The 25,180-nt window shown below is 40.0% G+C and overlaps 1 protein-coding gene across 2 annotated transcripts in view; it reads right to left on the bottom strand.

Moving 5' to 3' along the window:
• Positions 1-25,180, bottom strand: part of VWC2 (von Willebrand factor C domain containing 2) — a 400,584-nt gene that overhangs the window by 179,370 nt on the left and 196,034 nt on the right. For both annotated transcript variants that reach the window (XM_083188188.1, XM_083188187.1), the window contains one exon: positions 15,889-16,018. In XM_083188188.1, the coding sequence (XP_083044314.1) occupies positions 15,889-16,018 (130 nt within the window). The remainder of the gene's footprint in view (positions 1-15,888; positions 16,019-25,180) is intronic.

Below are 25,180 nucleotides of genomic sequence, written 5' to 3'. Positions count from 1 at the left end.
CCTCACAGCGCCCCTCACCTCCAGCGCCCGGTGCGCGTGACCCCCCAGCCCCCCCCTAGTTACGGCCCTGACATTAGAAAGGACTGTTACTCTTTCCCAGAGATGGTCATGGATACTTAGGTATTGAGTTTGGAGTGGCACATTTTTCACATTCGATCCCCCATTTTTTAAAATATCACATAATAATAGGAAATTTTAATCCACCTATGAATATTATACAACAACTATGAATTTAGGGCCTGATTCTTATTTGCATGGTTTTGCCAGAGCTGCAGGGAAGCAGCTCTGCAATACTGTACAACTAAAAAGAAAATGCAGCAGGAGATGCCACCCGCATGAATCTCCAAATACAAAGCATTGGATCACCATCATGACAATTGGTCAGTTTGAGTATGCCAAAGCTTTCTCAGACAGACCATCTGAACAAGTCCCCTGGGTCCAGGAAGTCTGCATGTCATATCTGCATGTTGCTCCATATTGTAGAACGGTTTCAGTTGCTACCTACCCTTCCCAAAAGTCATAGCATGTAATTCATGCTATGGCAATGGGAAAGATGTGAGCAATCACATACTGTAGGACCTGTTCTGCACATGCACAGAATGTGAAATGAACAGTGGTGGCTCCAGAGGTGGGGCTTTAACGCCGTCCAAAATTCAAATAGGGGAGCCACACATACTGTACTACCAATGAGTCAGTATGGAATGGCAGATGACAGCAGTTGCTGTGCCTCCTCTATTTGAATTTTAAAATGCACTGCATCCACTCCCCTGGTGTGGAAAATGCACAGATGGACAAACTTTTGATTAGTACCTAAACCACCAGATCTACATACTACACACATCTGATTTAAGTCATTAATGCAGAAGGATGCGCCTTCACTAATCAGAGTATATTTATGGTGTCTAGTGATTAACCAAGAACAAGTGTTTAGTTCCAATGTAGTTCCTAGATTGTTATACCCTGCCTTCACCATTACACTAATGTAGAATATATAGATACATACTCATATTTAAATGTGAAGCATTGTTATTTGAATAACAATTTTCCCAGAAAGCATTTTTTTTTATCTATAGTTTTCAAAATGTTCCCAAACTGAGAGAACAAGATGATATAAAGGGAGGGAGGGAATACCAGGAAAACAATATAATACAACTATTATCCAATACGATAAAATTACACCTGAAAGAACAGTTTTCAATAAGTGTGAGATAAGGGGTTTCAATAATATAGTAGTGCTGTAGAAGAGGGATCTGAAAATCTAGCTGCCCAATACCAAACAACATACAATACTGTATAACCATGATATACAGATGTGTCCACATGCATCTATCCTATGTGCGCTACAAGTTGTGTTACACATTGTAAACAATGGCTGACGTAGTCCTTTGCTTGGACTGTACCACTTGCAAGCTCGAGGGGGAAGTGCATCACTTACGCCGACCACTTGCAAGCCAATTTGAATGTGACTTTCTCCATTAAAATGCCTCTTATAAATGATATAAATGATATGCAGCATGCCTATATTGCGTGCGACTGCATCTGTATCTGCATAAAATATATAAAGTTTAATTCCAGGAAAACACTGTACCGTAGCATTTTGTGTGACCTTTTCAGATAATTGGCATGAATGACATATACCATTTTAATCAGCAGGTGTTGCTTGTGTGTCATACTCACGTTGTAATAGAAAAAGTCACAAGAAAACATACCCATTTCTAATGATTCTCGGCAAAACATGACATTACACTAATGGTAAGACTGCAGCAGTATTTTAGAGTAGGAGCAGGTTAGTTTCTTTCTTTGCACTGCTGTGGAGTATAGCCATTATCTGGGGCTGAAGCCCTCCATTCTTGGACTGTATCCCTCTGTTTAGAATTGTTCCAGAGGAGTTGTAAGCTTCCAAAAACATCAGAATTTCACTGGAAGATTTTAATATACTCTATTAGCATGAAACATATATACTCTATTAGCATGAAACAAATTTGCAAGCACCCATGGCGGCGTGTGGGGGGTGCAGAAGGTCGGGGGGCGCCAGGCTGCCCAATTACCATATGGGAACGCCCAGCGTTCCATGGGCGTTCCAATGAGAATGCTGGGTGTTCTCATGGTAATGAGGTGGTGAAGCGGGTGCGGGGGACTGGCAGCTGACATCACCGGATGTCAGCTGCCCGCCCATATCCGTGCCAGCTTGCGCGCATATGCAAGTATGGCACCACAATGACCTGTCAGTGTAGTGACTCGGCGGCACCTCAGTGCTGACAGTGCATCTGAATTTAAGGCAGACCGTCAAAACTCTGAGGGACATTGCCAAATGAGAAGAAAGCTTCCGCCTCACGTGGAAACTTTGGAGGATAAGGGGGTATTAGCAATAGAAGAGGAGGGTGAGCCAGCTAGCTGGGTCACAGTCAGAAGGGATAGTAGGAGGAGGAAGAGGCAGGACAGTGCTGACCTAACAAATCCCAGTAGATTCCCCAGACTGGACAAAACTACTGCGAATGTTACTTAAAAACTGGTGGGACCAGATATGACCAGTAACTCTAGCATCCAGGGGACTGGCACATCAGGCTTATTGGGGGCTTGGGTATCAGAGACAAGACAGATGGTGGTGGTTGGGTATTCTATAATCCTTAAGACAGTTAGGGCAATCTGCTACCGAGACCGTGATAGTCATACAGTCTGTTGTCTTCCAGGTGCTCTGGTTCTGCACATCGAGGAACGGGTGGACAGATTACTGGGGGGGGGGCTGGTAAAGACCCAGCGGTCATGGTGCATGTTGGCACAAATTACAAAGTCAGTGGCAGGTGGGGTGTCCTCAAAAACGATTTCAGGGACTTAGGACATAAATTAAAGGCGAGGACATCCAAGGTAAATTTTTCAGAAATATTACCTGTGCCACGCGCTAGTCTAGGGAGACAGAGGGAACTTATGGAGCATAATGCGTGGCTAAGGGGATGGTGCAGGATAGAGGGGTTCGGGTTTCTAGAGCACTGGTCGAACTTTTCAAACAGGCGCCATCTATAAGGCAAAGATGGATTGCACCTGAATAGAAGGGGGTGGCGGTGCTGGGAGGCAGGATGGTTAGAAGGTTGGAGGAGTCTTTAAACTGGGCATAGGCGGGGGGAAACAAATAGAAACTTTGGGCATGAAAACCAGAGCAGAGAGGAACAGGTAAGCAAGCAACTGGAGGTGGTTGGGGCAGAAAAACTAGAGTTAGTAAGAAATCAGCAGCACATCAGGAACACAATCACACCTTAACGATAAGAAAAAATAGTAAAAGTAAACTGAAATGCTTGCTGGCTAATGCGAGAAGCTTGGCAGGATAAATTGGAGAACTGAAAACTGTGGCCATAAGGGACGATTATGACATAATTGGTATAAACTTGGTGCAATAAGTCCCATGACTGGGTTTTAAACATGGATGGATATACCCTCTTCAGAAAAGACAGAGAAAACAGAAGTGGCGGGGGCGGGGGGGGGGGGAGATGTGCCTTTATGTAAAAAATAATTTAAAACCGTGTGAGAAAGACATGAGCTCGGGGATGGATGAGGATAATACTGAGGCTCTGTGGGCAGAGATAACTGAAAATAACAAAAAACACAATTATAAAATTTTAATAGGGGTATTCTACAGACCGCCGAACATTAATGAAAGGGATGACTCTCTACTGTTACACCAAATCAAAAAATCGACAGACCAGGGGCAGGTACTAATTATAGGGGATTTTAACTATCCAGACATTGATTGGACAAATGAGTCATGTAAGTAAGAAAAAAGCAGAGGGTTCATAAAACTACTCAAGGATCAGTTTATTACACAATCGGTAGTAACTCCGGTACTTATTTCCTAGCACTGCGCCCGCGATTTTGATTGTATTGATCGGGTCGGAAAAATCGCGTCGATGCGATCGACCCGATTTTTACATTGGAATCAATGTAAAATGGTCCCTGAGACCCGATTTTACATTGATTTCAATGTAAAAAAAACCCAAAACCCCCCATTTTAATAGAAAACCCCCCTCATGTTTTAAATGCCCCCCCCAATGTTAACGCCACCCCACTATTGACGCCAACCCGAAGTGTGGCGAGCGTAGCAAGCCCACGAGGGGCAGCGGTACGCGTCCTCCGACCTTTTCATACCCCCACTATCCACGTCGGCGTGGAGTTGACTTTATAAAGTGTGGCGAGTGCAGCGAGCCACCAAGCCCGAAGCGTGGCGAGCGCAGCAAGCCACACGAGGGGACGCGCATAACTTCACAGGTATACGCTACGCTCGCCACGTTTGGGCTCGGTGGCTCACTGCGCTCGCCACACTATATAAAATCAGCTCCACGCCAACGTGGATAGTGGGGGGTATGAAAAGGTCGGAGGACGCGTACCACCGCCCCTCGCGGGCGCACTGCGTGCGCCACGCTTCGGGTTGACGTCAATAGTGGGGTGGCATTAACAATGGGGGGGATTAACCATACTTTAGCGCTGTGAAGTAATGCGCGTCCCCTCGCAGGGCTCACTGCGCTCGCCACGCTTCGGGCTCGGTGGCTCGCCACACTCGCAGCAGTATATAATATCAACTCCACGCCGACGTGAATAGTGGGGGTATGAAAAGGTCAGAGGACGCGTACCGCCGCCCCTCGCAGGCTCGCTGCGCTCGCCACGCTTCGGGTTGGCATTCACCGTGGGGTGTCGTTAACAATGGGGGGGGGGCATTTGACCCATCAGGGTGGGTATACAATGAAAATTGGGGTCTGGGGGGCATTTAACATTGGGCCCAATATAAAATCAGGTCTCAGGGACCATTTTACATTGGTTGCGATGTAAAAATCGCATTGATCGTGTCGATCGCATCGCATGCGATTTGGTTGCATGCGATTTTTTTGGACCTGATGGTTACAATCAAAATCGCAGGCGCCGTGCTAGGAAACAAGTACCGGAAAACCTTTGCCAGAGGTAAAGCAGAGATATGTGTTAATGGTGGGCAAGCATGTTAAATGCCAGTTTTTATGTTGAGGAGGTTGATAATGAGCCATTAATAAGGCAGATTAGAGTAATATTTAAATCAAAAGTTTACTCTCTTTACCTCTAGATGCATGGGGTGAGATTTAATAGGATGAGAGATTCAGAAAGTGAGAGATTTGGTAAGAAATCTCCAGTTTTTTTAAAGCGGCAATCATTTACACGGCAAAATCATACTGGTTTTGCAGTGTAAATGATTGCCCCTTTAAAAAAACTGGAGATTTCTCACCAAATCTCTCACTTTCTGAATCTCTCATCCTATTAAATCTCACCCATGATACGTGGGGCAGAAATTTTTCCAGATTTCAGACTAGAGACCTTATTCAGGTCTGTTATCTCCCCTGCATGTTCGCACAGGAGAGTGATGTTTGGCATTTGTGCATGCGCATTTCTGCGCATGTGCAGAAGCTGGGTGTGAACAGGCACAGAGAACTGCAAGTTTGCCATCCCATTCACACCCACTAGTGCAGGTGAATAGGTGGGGGTGCTGGTGTATGGACACACCCATGGGAACGCCAAGCATTTCATGGAAATGAGGCAGTGGTGTGGCTGCCGTGGGCGGGCAACTGACATCACCGGATGTCAGCTGCCTGCCCTGTTCCTGTACATGGGCACACAAAGCGAAGGCACCTGAGAGTGTCCTACTTTTGCGTGTATGCTCCAAATCATTTGAATTACTTGGTTCATGCACCCAGGGCTGCAAATGGATGTTTATGCAAAAAAAATTTATCACAGCCATGCGGGGACCTGGCCAAGCGAGGGGGGGACAGGCAGCATTGTAAGTGTCAGGTGGTGTTAAAACCACACGCAGCTCTATGGAATTCGCAGCACTGCGTGCAAGGGCGTAACTACCATAGGTGCAAGGGGTGCAGCTGCTATGGGGCCCAGAGGTGAAGGGGGGCCATCTTTTCTGTCTAAGTAATATGTTTTACATACATGTATCACCATCACTTGCTAACTAGGGGGCCCTTAAAAACTTTTGCTATGGGGCCTAGGGATATATAGTTACGCCCCTGACTGCGTGTGAACCAGAATAACCTCCTAAATTTTCTGTATTTTCCCAATAACATTTGTGAAGTGCTGCCTGGGGCTTGTCCTCAAAAAGCAGCAGATATAGTGAAGGATAGTCAGTCCCTTGAACAACAGGCAAAAAAGCTTTGAATCCTGCTAGCAAAATTCTTCATGTACTGATACCTCCTCCTCTGCAAATCTTTGTGGCTTACCACCAAGGAGCATTTTGCCCTACTCCAAAGGCCCCACTCCAAAGGGTTCATTATCATCACTGCAAATCTGCGCAATACTCCTCTCCCATAAATCGTGAGTGGTGCAAGCAAAAACTGCACCACTCAGGAACAGGATCTCCACAAAGAGGAACATTAGAATTGTCTCCCCCCTATTACCTAATCAAAGCAATAATCCCATATTTCTGTGATTTTTTTTTATGATTAATATTGTATGAAACATGTAATAAATGTAATAGCAAGCTAGTTGTGTGTTATAGCATTAATCTATCCTCAGAGTGCAGATACCCCTATCTTTTATTTCCCAATAACATACTGTACCTTAAGATTTTAACTATAAAAACAATATTTTGTGAAGTGTTTTCTTTAACATCTATTCTCAGAATTGCTAATGGTTTTATCACTCTTATGTCTTATTTCATTTTTCATGTCAGAAACTTGATTACTATATACAAATTTCATATTCACATTTCTTTGTTTACCTTTCATCACAGTGTATTGGAAAATGGCAGATGCTGGACATCCCTTAGTAAACTGTAACCCATTGGGGGGTTTACTTTAGGGAGCGCTACCAAAACAAAAACTTGCCAGTGGGAAATGCTCCCTAAAAAAAAAAAAAACACTGAAGGGGTTAAACAAATTCCATGGTATCATATCTTTACAATCTCATACTATCACCCAATGAATACTTAAATATATGATTTACTAGGTGGATTTGGGGAAACCAATGGAAGAAATCTCCTGCACCACTTTTTTTTTAAGAGAACCTCAAAAACATTTATTTCCAAATACATAAAACACATAAAAGCACACTTGGAAAAGTCTACCAGTGTTGCCTGGTACTCACTGTACTAAATAACATATACAGTATGGCACACCATACCCTTCATTTTGTAGAGGAACAGAGGTACTGTATGTTGATTTTGCCATGAAAAATATCTTCATTGTGGCATATAATTTGTCTTTCTTAATAAGTAATTATGCTTTAAACCTCTAAAACTAATGTCCCTATGCTCTGAGGTGGACAATTGAAAGATTAGACAACCACAAGGAAATTCCCTGTCCAGATACTTAATGCTGCCAAATGCCTGGTGGATAGTTGTTGGAAACGCAAAGCAGCCCCTTCATTATATCTACTGAACAGTTAAATCTGGCAGCTACTGTAATGGCTAGGGAAAACTAAACAGCATGCTCAAGTAATAAATGACACCAATTTATCCAAATGTGGCACTTGTGAAAATACAATATACCTAATTCCCAAAATAATTCCTCCCAATGATTTACAGACATTCTGTTAGGACTTCCAACAAATAACATTTGCTACAGTTTCTTTTCTTTACACTATTAACAGAACAGAATACATTTCTAAAGCAGATTCAATTATATACTGTATGTCCTTTTTTAAATTATTGTGCTATTGTCTATCATTGTATTAGTATTGTCCATTATTTGATTTAGAAATTATGTTAAAATTATATAAAAAGTAAAAAACTGTTATTAACAAAACATCATTGAAACAAATGAGGCAGATTTACCTGCTGGGTTTTGTGGATATATTACAAATGTGTGATTGGCTTCATTGATTATCTTCACTTTGAGTAGTCAAACAAAAAGACGGTACTTATGTATTATCTGGGCTCCCATGTTAAATGAACCCCATTTTTTCATACCCCTACTATCCAAATACGCATGGAGTTGATTTTATATAGTGTGGCGAGCGCAGCGAGCCACCGTGCCCGAAGCGTGGCGAGCGCAGCGAGCCCCGCGAGGGGACACGGTCTCATAAGAAAAACGGGAGCCCAGATATTACATAAGTACCCAAAAGACATACACAGATGGATCAGCTAACAATGGAGCTGCTCCTGGTGATTCTATCGCCATTCGCCAGCTGCCGCTACCTGCTACCAGCCGGCAGAAGGGGGCACATGCACCCCACCAGAAGGGGGCGCATGCACCCCATTCTGATGGAGCCCTCCACCGGCATCCCGCTGCTCCCCTGTCCTCCCCCATAGCACCCCCCACTCATCCTGCCCATCTCCCTGACACAGAGATGGGCAGGGAATCCGCTCACTACCCTCATGCTGATGAGGACGCGCAAGTGTGTAAAACGCTCAGAAGATCTGGCAATTCTAAAGGCTGGCTGACAGGCTCTCCATATGTAATATAAAATGGTTAATACAGCCAATAACTTCATGGCCTCTCTATATCAAGTAACTTATAAAGATTTTGTCTTTAGGGAATAGAGGCAAAGATAGTTAAAGTCAATAAAGTTACAAAGACTCAAAATTGGCACAATAAATCAGTAAGGATGCGTAATAAATGTAAAATACTGTAACAATGTTTTATTTAAATCTGAGTTCAGTCCTCAATAAAGGTAAAAGAGTAATATACACACAAGGTATATCAGACGCAACAGAATCAATTAAATACAATTTGTATATTAAAAATAAATAAAGGTACCATATCAATTATATCTAATTATACCTTACTTAACAGTCCCATACTGAGTTATCTTCTTGCGATAATTTGACTTAAAGGGACAAATGTAATAGAGTGAGGGAATCAAAAAGTGAGAGATTTTGGGACAGTTTCCCATTTTCTTAAAACAGCAATCAATTACGTGCCCAATGAAATCTGTTTTCTTCAGTGTAAATAGTTGCCACTTTAAACATTTTTAAAAACTCTCCCAAAATCTCTTACTTTCTAATTCTCTCCCCCGAATACATTTGGCCCAAAGTATCTATAATGAGTTACACTAAATATAGCCCCTGGTAATTTCCATGACACAGCAGTACGTGGATTTTGTTTGCAAGAGAGATCATCACAGCTTACAGTATACTCTACACAGTAGAGGTTAAACCTGCCACACGACTTGGACATCCTAGTTTAGAAAAACTGATATATTCCAATTGTTTTCACCCATCAGGTTAATCCTGATAGGCAAGCAGTGTGCATTCATAAATCTACACAAAGCCAGATCACTGACATTTTAAAATGCTTTTACACTCTTTTCTACAATGTAATAAAGTCAAGTAAGATATATCATTCTGGAAAGATGAATTACATGACAAAAACCGGTTTAAAGGAAACATTTTACAAACAACTCATGTCTATTTCTTACATGTCTATTCTACAAATGTCACAGTTAAAATTTATAGACTGGCAATTATAATACACAAGACAATTTCTCAATTTATCGGAATTTACATCTTTAATGCAGATGGGTAATGCCTTATTCTAGATCTAAACATAAATGTTATTGATGCCGCGAATGCGACCCTGTACTGTATGTACTAAATACTAACAGCAAGTAAAGCTGTATACTACTACTACATGGGATGATACGGAGTAAAGACTTTAACTTGACAATATGGGTATATGTAGGCAATATGTAGCGGCATGCACTCGGATTTGCACAAACATATATTTATATATATACTTTCAAATCCTTCGCAGTAAAGCAGGGGCACTCCCCAATTTGAAGCTTAAATCAGCACAATTTATTTGTAGTTTTCAAATGGTAGTCAAATTTGGGCCTTTGTCAAGACAACACATCATACTAGGCACAGAAAACAGGAGAAGTCACTGCTCGACTACCATTTGAAAACTACAAATAAATTGTGCTGATTTAAGCTTCAAATTGGTGAGTGCCCCTGCTTTACTGCGAAGCATTTGAAATTGTCTATGGCAATCCTGAATAGGATTTCTTTAAAGGTGCACCCCAGCTACTGCAGAGCATTTGGATGTGAGTGTGGGACTTCCTATCTATCTATCTATCTATCTATCTATCTATCTATCTATATATATATATATATATATATATATATATATATACACCACCCAATAGTGATTTGGCGCCTATAACAATTTCAAAGGGATTGTCTGTAATCTCCAACTCAATTAGGAAGAGGCTTTGTTCATCCACAAGACGTATTTTTATTAAAAATGTTTTTTTTCGGAAGTCAACAGTACATAGAAACGCGTTTCATCAGAAATGACTTAATCAGGGGAATAATAAGAGGTCTTCCATATAATGATGACCTTATTGTTATTTTTGTGAAGAATCCACCAGATAAGGAAATGTTCAGCACTGCAGGAGACAGAGCTCCAGGCTTAAGGCTTGTCATTTCTGAAGCCACATATCTGGATTTGCATCGCCACACAATTGATTGGCGATTTTATACAATTGTGTAGTTTCTGGAAGGATATCCAAATCTTTGCGAATTTTTTTTACAAAGAATATGGAGTCTTATTACAACTGAAAAAATAGACTTGCTCCATAGAAAATGAATTTTTCTTGTTACATCATAATACCTTATTTACATTCTTCACAAAAATAACAATAAGGTCATCATTATATGGAAGACCTGTTATTATTCCCCTGATTAAGTCATTTCTGACGAAACATGTTGGAATTTCTATGTACTGTTGACATTCGAAAAAACATTTTTAATAAAAATACATCTTGTGGATGAACAAAGCCTCTTCCTAATTGAGTTGGAGATTACAGACAATCCCTTTAAATTGTTATAGGCGCCAAATTACTATTGGGTGGTATGTTTTTGTGTTAATTCCCTAACCCTCAGGGAATTTAGTGATTGGGCTGCTTCATTTATTGGTGTATAATCTATAAATTAATAACAGCGCATAGTGGAATTTTGGAATATTATATATTGGAATATATATATATATATATACCCGTCAAGTCCTGTGAGTGCCGCCTGCTACTGTATATATATATATATATATATATATATATATATATACAGAAAAAATCTAGACAGATGAACACTAACTTAATATAAATAAAAAAAGGTAGTATAATACCCAGAATACTGAGATTCGAAAAATTCTGAATAAACATTGGTCTATCCTGAAAATGGACCCAGTCTTAAAAGACTGTTTGGGACCATGCCCAGATTTAGTATTTAGAAGGTCAACCACATTACAAACTAAATTGTCACCTTAGTCTTTGCCCATTGAACCAAAAGTTAATATTAGACCCAGATCCCTACAATTACAATCGCCAACCGATTTCTTTTGCTGTGGAAAATGTAAGATGTGCCAGCACAGCTTAAAAGGGTCTAAAGAATTAAAAGGAAAGATGATGAAAAATGGAAAATAAAAGGTGGCATAGACTGCAATACAACTTATGTGGTTTATCTTTTGACCTGTGCATGTGGTATTAGATATGTAGGCCAGACAAGGAGAGCTTTGAAAATACATATTTTGGAGCACTATATAAACATCAAAAACTAATCATAGTGTGCAACAACATTTTTCATCTTGACAAAATGGGGACCCGTGGGGTATGAGATTTTTTGGAATAGAAGCTGTTACCACAGACATTAGAGGTGGGAATAGGGACAAATTGTTGCTAAAAAGGGAGTCCGTTTGTATGTATCAGTTAGGGACTCTGAGCCCAGAAGGAATAAATGAGGACATAGAAATTACTCCTTTAATTGGATGAAAAAAACACCACTTTATTTATATTATATAACTTATATTCTATATCTTTTTCGATTGCTTATAATGTTTGATTGTTTATTCATTGTATGTTTCCTGATTTATTAACTATCGGTAATTGCATATTTTTATCATATTTACTCGTACCATTTCTTAATATACCGAATAACATATGTAATATGTTTTTTATAATAATGTTTTTATGGATATTAATTTTATCGTGAATTGTATTGTCTGTGTTTATATATTCTGGACATTTATAAATTGTTGCATGTGCATATATTGTTATCAGTGGAGATATGGTAATCCTGGCAGTACAGCAACTCGCTAGCTAATAGTAGCTAGTTCTCTCTCTCTCTCTATATGTATATACCAGAGTTTAACCTAACCAACATGAAGGATTAAAAATCAGCTGCAGCCACGATTGCCTTACCACTTGCTGGCTACAAAAGGGTAGGAGACTAACACTAGGCCAACCCTCTGATGAAGTCGATGACGAAACGTGTTGGGCATGGTCTAGCATCATCTCTGACCAAAGAAATCCATGTGGAATACATCACCGCTGCTGAGTCCGATCGTTGAGTGTAACCGCTTTGCCGGCTTGTTGTGCGTGCATCACACATTATGCGATTCATCTGCGGTGTCTAGTACCGCCCTGTGGGGTACGTGATTTCTGCCTACAGTACTGTGTTCCATGTGTCCTGTTAATAAAACTTTAAAAAACTGATTCACGCACTATGGAGCGCTCTCTCTCATTACTATATATACAACTCCAAAATTGGCCGGCTCTCCATCCAAATACAAGATAAAGCGATACCTGGGTGCCCCCTCCAGAGCTACTGAAGCACGCTGTAGTCCACAATACATCCAGCAACAAAGTGGCACTTCCCAGTTTTCAAAAACACGACACAGAGACCTTGCGTTACATCAACGTTTCAATTGTTAAACTGCAATTTTCATCCAATGAAAATCCATGCGTAGTTGGATAGTAGGGGTATGAAAAAATGGGGTGCATTTAACATGGGAGCCCAGATAATACATAAGTACCAATTATATTTTCACCAATAAATAGTAGTTGTCAATCAGATCTTTATCGCTGTTGAGAATATGACAATCAATCATTCCAATCAAGCTTGCTGCCTAGGTGTCATCCTTGACTCTGAAATCTGCCTTGTCCTCCACATTCAATCTGTCTCGAAATCATGCCACATGCACCTAAAAAAACATATTAAAAATATACACTTACCTTACACAAGACACTGCTAAAACTATAATCCATGCTCTCATCATCTCAACCATTGATTTATTACAATAGTCTCCTTATTGGCCTTCCCCAATAAAGACTCTCACCACTACAGTCCATCATGAATGCAGCTGCGAGGCTAATCTTCCTAGCCAGACGTTCATCGTCTGCAAAGCTACTCTGTCAGTCACTTCATTGGTCACCAGTATTCTACCGTATTCAATACAAAATACTTTTATTTACACACAAAGCTATAAACCAAACTACACCAACATACATATTATCTCTTATCTCAAAATATCTTCCAACCCGACCTCTACGCTCCTCCCTAGATCTGCGTCTCTCATCTACACTAATTACTCGCTCCCATTCCCGATTGCAGGACTTTCTTCGGGCTGCACCCACTCTGTGGAATGTTCTCCCATGCACAATAAGACTCTCCTCCAGTCTCCAAATCTACAAGTGTTCCCTGAAAACTGACCTCTTCAGGCAAGCTTAGTAAATTCCAGAACCTGCCACTTAACCTACATATACCGTTACTATCCAATCACAACCCCACTGTACTGCCCACACACACATTCTCTCTATCTTTCTCACATTTTCCATTGTTCTGACCCACTAAACTGCAGGTTCACCGTATAATACAGCACCCCAGGAACCTTTGCTTTCTGGTGGATTACTACAATAAACAATATCTATCATTTTGTATCAATGCCTGTTTCTCTATAGATTGTTAGCTTGCGAGCAGGGCCTTTATACCGTTTACTGTCTATAAATACCCAGTTTGTTTTATCACTGTCTCCTATTGTAAAGCACAACTGAATTTGCTACGCTATATAAGAAACTGATAATAAATAAATAATTAGTGAAATTAATACTTATTGATATCCAGGTAAGGAGAATAACTCAATGAAGATGTCACCTTTGCTCCTTCATATCGTAATTTAGCCTCAGCCTAAAGCACTACACATTTCATGTGATCGGTCACCATCATTATCATTATTGTGTACAATATTTATTTTATATCACTGTATAGCTATATAGCTACTTGTAAAATATATATGAGATATAAATTGTAGTGGAAGATTATCAGCTAGGCTTATTCATAGATAACTTACTGTTGGCACTGGTCTGTCTCCTTTTTAATTTCCATAGTGCACTAAAACTGATCAATGATTGTGGAAAACCTCTGAGTAAATATTGTTCTTCAAAACTGGAGTCACTTAGCACATTTGTGCCTTCTTATACTATGCAAATGCTACATTTTTATTAGTTTTATATGGCATAAATGAAATACTCTATAAATACTATATATTTTACAGTCTGGTATTGAAACTTACTGACATAAATCTTCTATGAACGATTACATACAGCTACTTTCAAGGTTATTACAATGGCAAACACTTCAATTATTTTGATTGAAAGAACATTTTCTGTCTAAAACTATTATACAAATTTGGAGCACTTAGAACACTACCAACTACTGTCTTGCATAACATATTGAAGATGGTCCAAACATACAAAATGCCTATAATACAGCAAAAGATGTTATAACCATTATATTTGCAGAATAAGCAACCTTTGGATCACACACAAAACAGGAATAATCTTTTTTCCACCAACACACACACACACCTTTGGGTGACAATACCCTATAGAAGCCTATAGGCTTCTATCGCCGCCCGCCGAAACCTGCCGCCTCCATCTCAGATGCCGACCCCTCTCTCCCTGGCTTACCTTCCTCCAGGTCCTCCTGGACTCGGCAGGTAAACTCCTCCTCCCCCTAGCAATGCAGTCGGACTTCCGTCCGGCTGTAGGGGGAGGAGGCGGTGCTGGGGACAGCCTGCTTAGACTTCCTGGCATGAGGGGAGGAGGAGGCGCTTGGGGAGGTGATGGAGACAACCGCACACACCACATCACAGGTATCGCGGGGGGGTTAAGATGTACAGTACTGTAAATGGAAGGGAGAAAAGCCGCTGAGAAATAGTTATTAATTTAGGCATCTAGTCAGGAAAATCAGCAGCTAGCTACAGCTGAGGGAGAGTAGAGACTGTCACATTGAAAACTGACTAAAGAGAATATGGCTCTGTTAATGTCCATTTTAAGCCAACCTTTGCTCCAGAGATTGCCTATACTATAGAGCAGGCATGTCCAAACTGCGGCCCTCCAGCTGTTGTGAAACTACACATCCCAGCATGGCTTGCAATCGTTTTAGCATTCCCTAATAGCAAATGGTGGCAAGGCATGATGGGACTTGTAGTTTCACAACATCTGGAGGGCCATAGTTTGGGCATGCCTGCTATAGAGACTATTAACTTTAGCTACTGCTTCATTGAAAGCATATCTACATATATATGAAGACTGATTGAAATGTAATGAGAGTGAGACTGCCTCTATTTTTCTGTCCCATATGTAGATGTGGTAGAGCCATGCTGGTTATTGATAAGCTCACACATCAATGTGTGTAAACCTGCTGTTAGACTGCTATTGTCCTTGTTGCTTGATCACAGCGAGTGGAAGATCTTCACACATTTCATCATGGCAGATAAGACAGACAGATGAGGAAGATGGTCTCCTAGAATGTTCTCAGTCACTCACATATTACCCTCTTTTTAGTTCTTCCACCACCAAAATACTGCAGAACAGTTAATTGTTCCTCTACCCAATGCATGCCACATGGTGAGTATATACAAAAATATACCCAAATCCAAAATGGATCCTTATCCAAAATGCTCCTGGTCCCGGGAATTGGATAAGGGATATGCAACCTGTACTATATATTGCAGTATTTACCAAATTCCATTTTTAGACATATTGGAAAACCTTAAATATTTAATTAGTTAAATCTGTATGGTCTGACATTCCTGTAAATGAAAGAGCATAGAAAAATATATACAAATACATTATTTAATATATGTCATTCTTTACCATTTTTGCAGATGGGACAGCACTGATCTGGCTCATAGACTGGGTCCACACACTCAGTCTGAGGACATGCTGACACAGTGCACATAACTTCACCATTTGGGTCACAGCGACATTTCTCACAAGGAGAAACCTAAAACAGAAAGTTTTGTTCATGATAATTATGTCAATTTATAGAGAGAGATTGTACATTGACATTAATGTATCTAATTATATGTTCAGGCATAAAATGTAAACATAAAAATCGCAACAAAAATAAAGAAGTGTATGCACTTAATTTGTGGTATATTGTTCTTATATGACACATAAATGAAATAGATGTAATCAATACACTACAATGAACACAATAAAACTCCCATAACAGCAGTCCTAATTAGTGTCACCCATTCCATCTCTGTAAATAAAAATCTGTAGAAAAAAATCTAAGAATCATTCAGTAGTGAAAGCAAATTAACATTGCATGCTAAAAATGCAAATGTTTTCTCCTATCAGACAGAATAAAGTAAGAGTTAGTATTTGTGTGATATCCCCCAAAACACCCATGTTAAGTGTGTACCCACAAATGTTAATGTACCATGGATAGACTTTGTTTCTATTGCACTGGCTGAGAAGGTCCTGGGTTAAGGGCCCCATACATCAGCAATTAATTGTGACAATTTTCAGATATGGAGATGATTGCCACAATTAATTTTAGATGTGTGGGCTCCCCCTTTTGGCAATCCCAATCAAAATCGCCAATCAATTGCTTAATCAGGTTTTTAAACATGTTTAATAATCTGGTATTATCTGCAGATCTTTTTTTATATGTGTGGGCATTCCCAATTCGTCTTCTGCATCTATTTACATTATGAACAGCTGAAATGACAATCGATTGGGCAATTTCCAGATATGAAGATGCAATCTTTAGATAGAAAAATCTGCAGATCACTGAAATAAATCTGTAATGTGTGGGCAAAGTCAGATAGATTGTAAAATCCATTTATCTGGCCAAAAAATCCCTGGATCTGGAAATCCATAAATTGTGATTGCTGATGTATGGGGCCCATTACACACAAACTGCACACACTTGTAAAAGCATTCAGTGGTGAGTGAGTTGCGAATGGATTTGCAGCTAATCTGCCAAATTGTTCATGGTGATTTTTTTTATGCTGATAAAATGTATACTGAATGCCAATCATTGGGAACATTCCCTAGTGCAGTAAGCCCACATTGTGTTAGCTGTGCATATTGATGTGTACGACTAGTGAAGACTTCACAGCTGTGTAAGTATATAAAAATCCATTAATTAGATGCCTCACCATCAATTGATTTTTTTCACTGGTCACCACGGACTTACTTGGTGGCTGTGATGAAATCTACCTGATTAAGGCTGGAGCTAATGCTACAAACCCTCCCATGAAACACTTGGGCATACCTGAGTTATCCTAAGCACTGCTAGTGTTTTCTTCAGTCATGTGACTGCATTTTGCTTGGCACTTCCATTAAACAGCACACCCCCAGATGCCAGCTTCCTGTCAATCACCTTGGGAACAGCTAGCAAAAGCATAAAGGAGCAGGAAACCTTCGCTAACAGGCGTCGTGCACAAGCATTGTAGCCAAGATGCATGCACAGTGTAGTGATAATCGGTAGCTTTTTGAATTCGCACAGCCGTGATCAAGGGCCTTATTCTAGTTCACTCTTTCTGACAAAATCCTTCTTAGATGGACAAAATCATGTGCACTGCAGGTGGAGCAGATGTAACTTGTGCAGAGAGATCCTTATTGCAGTGTAAAAATAAAGCAGCCATTATTTACCCTGCACAGAAAGAAAATAATTCAAAATCTAATTATCTCTGCACATTTTACATCTGCCCCCTGCAGTGCACATGGTTTTGTCCATCTAAGAAAGATTTTGTCAGAAAGAGTGAACTAGAATATGGCCCCAAGTCTGAATTGGGCCAATTGTGTAACTATTTTGTATTGTTGTACACACGGTTTTTATATTTTATTTTGATGGGAGTTGGGGGAGTTTTGTATTGCTAATTTTTATCCTACTTATATATTGCTGGGTACACAATTAACATAAATTTAGAAAATTATACATTTTCTTTGACAAAAAAAGTACATCATTTATTGTTATTTAACTCCTCACCAATGTGCACAGGATTATCAACATTCTAGGGCAGTGGTAGCCAACCCTAGCCCTCGAGAGCTACCAACAGTTCACATTTTCCAGACAACCTAGCTGCTGCACAGCTGCACTCATTAATCACTGAGACGTTTTAAAAGATACACAGATGGAGCTAATTAGCTACTTGTGATTCTGTGAGGAGACCTGCAAAACATGCACTGTTGGTAGCTCTCGAGGACTAGGGTTGGCTACCCCAGTTCTAGGGTATACATTTACTATCATTCATGTAAGTAAGTAAGTTTAATTTATATAGCACACTTTCTCCAACAGGACTCAAGATTCATGTTCATTCAAGATTGCAGTTTTTTACAAAGAATTCATCACAGTAATTTACTAAACGCAAAACCCAGTAGAGTTTGCTCAAATGTAAATGAAAATCACCACAGAACACATATGTAAAAATCAATTGGCCAAGCTCGGCAGGACTTTCCATAGACACCACTACAACTCGAAAATATACTGTGAATTAGCCTTTAAAATGCACTTTTCAAAAAAAATTTTTAGGTATTAGGAGAAACACGCAACTGTGAGATCGGTGCAGTGCTTCTTGTTTAAATGTAAAATAAAGGGCAAATGTAATAGGGTGAGATTTTTTAGACATTACAATTTTTCCAAAAATTGCACATGTAATAATGTGCGAATTCTACTAAAATGTGAACGTTTCAACCAGTCTAAATCAGCGCACATTAAAAATTGCATAAAGATGTATTAACATAGAAAACTTTAAAATCGCAAATGTAATAGGGTGCGAATTGAAAATTGCGATTTTGAAAAATGTCCCTAAAAAATCACAAAAAAAATAGACCTGGTTCAGCCTGGCGAGTTTGACAGAACTATGCACAGATCAGTAAGATCTGTGCATGGTTCTGTCTAAAAAAATGTGTAAAAATTAAAATAAAATGAAAAACTGGGGTTGTCATGCCTCCGCTGGGGAACACTTTTTATGTAAGGTCCCCCAGCCATCACATATGCACCCTGGCAGGTCAACCCTGGACAGGGTACCTGGGGGAATGTGACTGAAGCCTGAAACTGTCCCCGGCTGTCTCGTAGTTCACCTGTAACAAGAATGTAAAAATAATGACACAACACCCAAAAAAGTATAATTTTATTAAACACCCTTTTAGACATACCACCTATCTTATTGCTGGCTGCTGCCGGCCACTGGAGGAGTGGAGGATAAGTTGGGTCCTCCTCTGAGAAAGTGGTGACAGTTAGGCAGAGAGAAGTAAGCTTCCCCTCTATCAGACTCAGAGCAGGGCAGGTCTACACCATGGCTATTTTAAAATTTCGTGCTGCCTCGTGAGCCAATCAATGCTCGCAGTCTGGCAGCCAATCAGGACCCACCACTGCTGGTCGGCTGTGGGACTCCATGCTTTGATTGGGTCGCAGGAGATTTCAATATTGCAGTGGACCTGCTCTGAGAGCCTGAATAGAGCCAGGCAGCACACAGCTGTCTACCTGTCTACCTGTCACAAAGTCACAGCATTTCACTCTCCCTTGGCAGTGAGCATTTTCAGTCCCTCTTGGCAACAATAATTTTAGTCCCTATTGACAATGAGCATTTTACTCCCCCTTGGCAATAAGCATTTCACTCCACCTTGTCAACGAGCATGTAATCCCCCTTGGCAATAAGAATTTTACTCTCTCTTGGCAATAGGCATTTTACTCCCCCTTGACAATGAGCATTTCACTCTCCCCTGACAAGGAGCATGTCATTCCCCTTGACAAAGAGCATTTCACTCCACCATGGCATCGGGCATTTAACTACCCTGTGGCAAAAAACATGTAATCCCCCTTGGCAGTGAGCATTAAACCCATTTGGTATTGAGTATGAAGCTCCTGGCATCAAGCATGAAGCCCCTGGCATCGAGCATGTAGGTAAGCGGCATGTGTGGCATAATGTGCAATGGGCATCAAGGTGTGTGGCATAATGTGTAATGGGCATTATACTGTGTGGCCTTATGTGTAATGGGCATTACAGTGCGTGGCATAATATGTAATAGGCATTACAGCAATAATGTGTAACCTGGCATTACGGCATGCAGAATAATGTGTAAAAGACCTTATGGCGTGCCATATGCCCCTTTTTTTGAGTTGACGCCTCCTTTTCGTATACCTAGATTGGCCAGTGATACTGTACTGTATTCCAGCACTGTCCTGTCCCTATTCATGCTCACTGTGAACTGACAGCACCACAGTGAGCAGGCTATAATGTAGCTGAGAGGGAGTGTCTCTCTCAGCTATATTACAGGCTGCTAACTAGTACGGTCAGCTCACAGTGAACAGTGATAGATACAGGACAGCACATAATTTGTATCAATTTCCAAGAGGATGGGAGTTTCTGGGCAACCAGAACCCCCCCCCCCCTTCTGTGTTTGCCTATGTCAGGGGTTCCTTTATTTTGAGTACATACATGGTTTTATTTATAAACATTTCGTTCTGAGCAAATAAATAAGAATAATTAGACTTCTGGACTTGGACCCTGAACTTACTTTGATTTGTTTTTGAACAGCTAGCATTATGCTATGATGCTGTCGTTTGCAGGGTCCATCCTGCAGCTGCTGTAAAATACTAGTTTATTGACCAGAATTCACACATTAGGCTACTGAGTGGGCATGGAATTATAAAGCAAGTTGGTTCTTTCTGATTACACAGTACTTGATTTTCTGGAAATCTATACTTATTGACCAAAGCATTATAAGACACAGAAAGGCAACAGAATGATTTTGTTAAAACCACTTCATTATTGTGGATGGAAATGAAGAGAACAAAATGCAAAGTATTCTTGAGTCTCAATGATCTAGATGATAGTTACAATATTTACCGCATTAAATAGATACTGTCCTGACTAAAGTATATAGCCAAGTAATAAAAATAGAAAGGCCCAATTAACTATTCCTTGATAAATGTCCAAATTAGGAGGAGGGGTTCAGCATAATATCAGGAGTACTTTCAGAGTTATAGACAAGAACAACATTTATCTCAGTGCTATGACTATTCCTTTTTCATCATACACCAAGATGTGTTTAAGAAAATGATAAAGTGGAGAGTGATAAACTGCCAGTCAACCAGCTCCTGTCATTTTTCAAACACAGCATGTAGCATGGCAGTTAGGAGCTTATTGCCTGGTACTTTATCTCTATCCACTTGATCACTTTTTGAAGTTTATTACATCTGGCCCTCATTGAGATCATTTGGGATTGCCCGAGGAGTTGCTTATTGGTTCCTTATATTTTGATTGTTATCACTTAGAGGTTGTTTTAGCCATGATGCTGATTAACACAGCTTGTTTTTTTTAATATACTATCTGTTTAGCTACTCTATTTGCAATGTTTATCGGGACTCTGTCTGCTTTACCCAATCAGGATTATTTATGGACTACTGTCACATGTCAACAGCCCTGAATATTGTTAGCGTATCATTTTTTCTTTTTACTCCTAAGCTGCCTGCTGTCACTTTTTTTATTAGCCATCTGTCTCCAAACATTTAGGAAAATATGTTAAATTATGTAAGTGTGTGTGTTTCTATGTGTATCCATGCAGATGGTTTCCAACACTGAGGTATACAGTGCTGCTCTGATTGAAGGGCACACTGTTTTTGTTTGTTTTATCTAAATCATTTATTTATTTATTACTTCAATGAAAACAATAACACTGTAGCTGTCTTCATCATATACTGTATATTGTTTAGCAATCTGAACTCCAGCTTCATCTAGTCTCTCTGTGGATCTTCTAGAGCTCATGGCACAGTGTGTAGTAATGAATATTCTAGGAATAAGTTATTGTGCAAATGCCATTGGTTATAGATCATTGATGTTGGAGGCAGGGTTGGGGGAAAAAACAGTAAAATAAAAGGTTTTTTTTTTTTTTCAACCAATTCAACCATATTTTAATGCTTTCTAACATTGAAAATCTAAACGTATTATGGTTTGATATGATGTATTTGAAATTTTTCTATAAAACCAATTTTAGACTAAACATAATTAAAACATGCAAAAGACAAATGAGTTAAGCATTAGCACTGGATATGTCAATGGCATTAAACATTTTCAATAAAAACATTAGTTTAGATGCCTTTTGTAAGTTTCCTGCCTGTATTGAACCTGCGAAAGAAGTAAAGCAAAAGGAGAAAATCATTCTACACTATAAGAAGAAGATTGAGCAGTCAGAAGTTGTTCAATAATGGAAAATAGATTAAGATTAACAATTGTTGGGGGAGAAACTTGATGCTAGGCAGACTTAGCATCTCTCCTATCTTATTCCTCTCCCTATATCTCTATTGTGTGTGTGATTTACTGCATTGGTTCAAATTACTTAGATAACCACCACAAGCTACAAGAATGTTGAATAACACCAGTGATTTCCTTACAATCAAAAGGAGCACTCGTCTCTCCTGAACCCATGCCCTTTCATTGTCTGTTGATCATTGCTGGGCACAGCGATCTGCCAGCATGGCAGCATCCCATACTCACCAGTTGCAGCGACTAGCAGCCATTGGAGAAATTAAATCAATTGAGTGCTTTGTCTCTGTATATAATCGTCTCTTGTAAATTGCAATTCCAATTCAGTTTTCCAATACTGTATATTGGAAAGGGATTTTTAAAATCTCTATTAACATTATCTGTTAAGCAAAATAATAATTTTAATAAAATTGTGATGGAAAAGTTCTAAATAGTTAAAAAAAATATTAGGTATGTAAGTGATTGAATACTTCAGTGAAATTATGGCAATATATTACAGCATGGAATCATCGGGTGTGGTTCGACACTCAGACAGTTGAGATCCAATAATCTGATATCAGAATCCCAACTAATGGGACTCTAACAGGGGGTTAACATTACAAAGCCCCTTGCGGCCTCATTCTACGGCTCAATGGCTCACTGCACTAATTACAGGTTCTATTCCCCCTCTATAGGGGTGATTGACCGTGATGAGGGAGATTAGCCCTTTAGAGTTAGGATTATCAGTAGGGATTTCGATGTCTGTGAAGCTTATTCTGCAGCTGGCTGTAGACCCAGAAATAGCATAAAAGAAGCTCAACTGTATAATGATTACTATTAGCTGTGGACATTTAACTTTATTTGAGATACTGTTATTCAGAGATGACTTTTGGTAGTATACTATTGCAGAAAGATTCTGTGTTATTAGCTAAGAATGGGATAATAAATACTGTCAGGGAACAGCAATATACAATAACAAGCCAATTAACACAAGATATGAAACCACTGCAAAGAGTATGTGGGATGCATTACAAAAGCGGTTTGCAAGATCCAGTCCCAATAATAAGTTGTTTCTATTGAAGACACTACAGTGCTATTCACATATATCCAGCCTTGATATGACATAAGGCACAAGATGTCTGGGGTGAGTAAGTTGCTAGGTCCCTTGCAACTCTGGCAACATTGGGCATCTTTTTTTTTTGCTGAAAACAAACTACAGTCTGAACAGACTAGCCTGTATCAGGAGACTGCTGATTAATTTGATATGTGACACTTTATGGTAAATTTACTAAGACGGCCGATCATGGGTATGAGCGGGTACAAATGGGATTGTATTTCAAAAATACAAATCCTGATGTTATTCACAGTCGATGGGAATTCTACTGGACATGTTGGACCCTATAGGTATGTATGCATGAATGTATGTAGTAAGTATAGAATGTAGTAGTATGTATTAAAGTTTTATTTCTACAGCTGTGTGTATGTTTTTGGGGTATGGGTTCTGTAGTAAGACTCCAAGGCCCATTAATGCCCCACATGCTGGGACTTGTGGTTCTCCAAGTTCCAGCATGGGAGGGAGGCTTGCAGGGCCTTGTAGTTCTACTATAGATCCCAATATCTGTTTTTGACACTTTCATTTTTATACTTTTAACATCATCAGCCCGCCACCCACAGCCCAGAGGTGGCAGGGACAGACCCAGGCTTCAGCCTGGACCAGGGTCGTCTGGTGGTGGAACCCTTTTTTGCAGGGTCTCCACTCCCCCAGGGACCATGCACTGGCTTACCAGCCATGGCGCTCATGCTTTGGCCATGGAACCTTCTGTAAAAAAAAAGTGTCTCCCGGCTGTGGCATAAGAACACTGACTGTTTGAGCCCAGTGCTGGTTTCCATAATATGTGTGGATCCATACTCCTTTCATCCTCCATTTTTTAGGAACCAGTACTGGGCCAAGAGCCTTGTGTTGGTTATAGAAATACAGGGGGGACTCTATTTCATTTCGCCCCCTGTATTTCTGCAACCAGGAGCAGCTCAACTAGCCTGGGGCTGGTTATGTTCGTGGGAAAGGGACCCCATGCCATTTTTTTTTAATGTATTTAATTTGTTTTCTATTTTTACACAGAGAAGCCTGCACAGATGTGACTGATCTGTATACCACATGAAATGGGTATGAATGGGTGCATTCGTCCCCATTTGATCTTAGTATATTCCCCCCTTTACATGCAACAGAGTTTATAAATGAAGCATGACAAAACTTGTCATGAAAAAATCTTTGGCCATTGCATCATACAGTAGCACGTCATACACAGATTAACAAATTTAGGTAGGATCTCAATGACGACCATACAGCCGGGTGCGGGTCGCCATTGGATCGGACCCGCTCACGGTGCACATCGTGAGCGAGTCGTGCCCCCCCGCGTCACCGTGAGCGGGTCGGACGAGACACTGACGACCCGCTCACGATGTGCATCGTGAGTGGGTCGTCCTGGTGTGTACCCTACATTAGTGACACACAGATATTTGATTACATACTGTATCAAGTTAATCATCACAATCCTCTTAATGGTCAAATGTACAGTACCACTGTCATAAAATGTAACATTACAACAGCAGAGGGGATCTTCTGTGGATGTCTAGCCAAAAGTATTAGAATGCTATGAAAGTGGTTAAATTGTATGCTATTTAATTGGAACAGATGACTTTTAATTATGATTTCCAACAATTGTAAATGCAACCTGAATAGATACATGGATTTAGATTGGTTCAAAAACTACAATAATAGAAGCTTCACCAGTGACTGCTTATTTATATCAAGTGGTGGGCCATTAAGATGAACTTTCAGAAAGCAATAATCTTAATTCAAGAAGCAGGAGATGTTGCACCAGCATATTCAAATTAAGTTATTGGTT

This window comes from Crinia signifera, chromosome 5 (genome assembly GCF_055691185.1).
Source record: "Crinia signifera chromosome 5, ASM5569118v1, whole genome shotgun sequence".
NCBI lineage: Eukaryota > Metazoa > Chordata > Amphibia > Anura > Myobatrachidae > Crinia > Crinia signifera.
The sequence above is the reverse complement of the archived record's forward strand: the minus strand, read 5'-3'. Positions and strand labels throughout refer to the sequence as shown.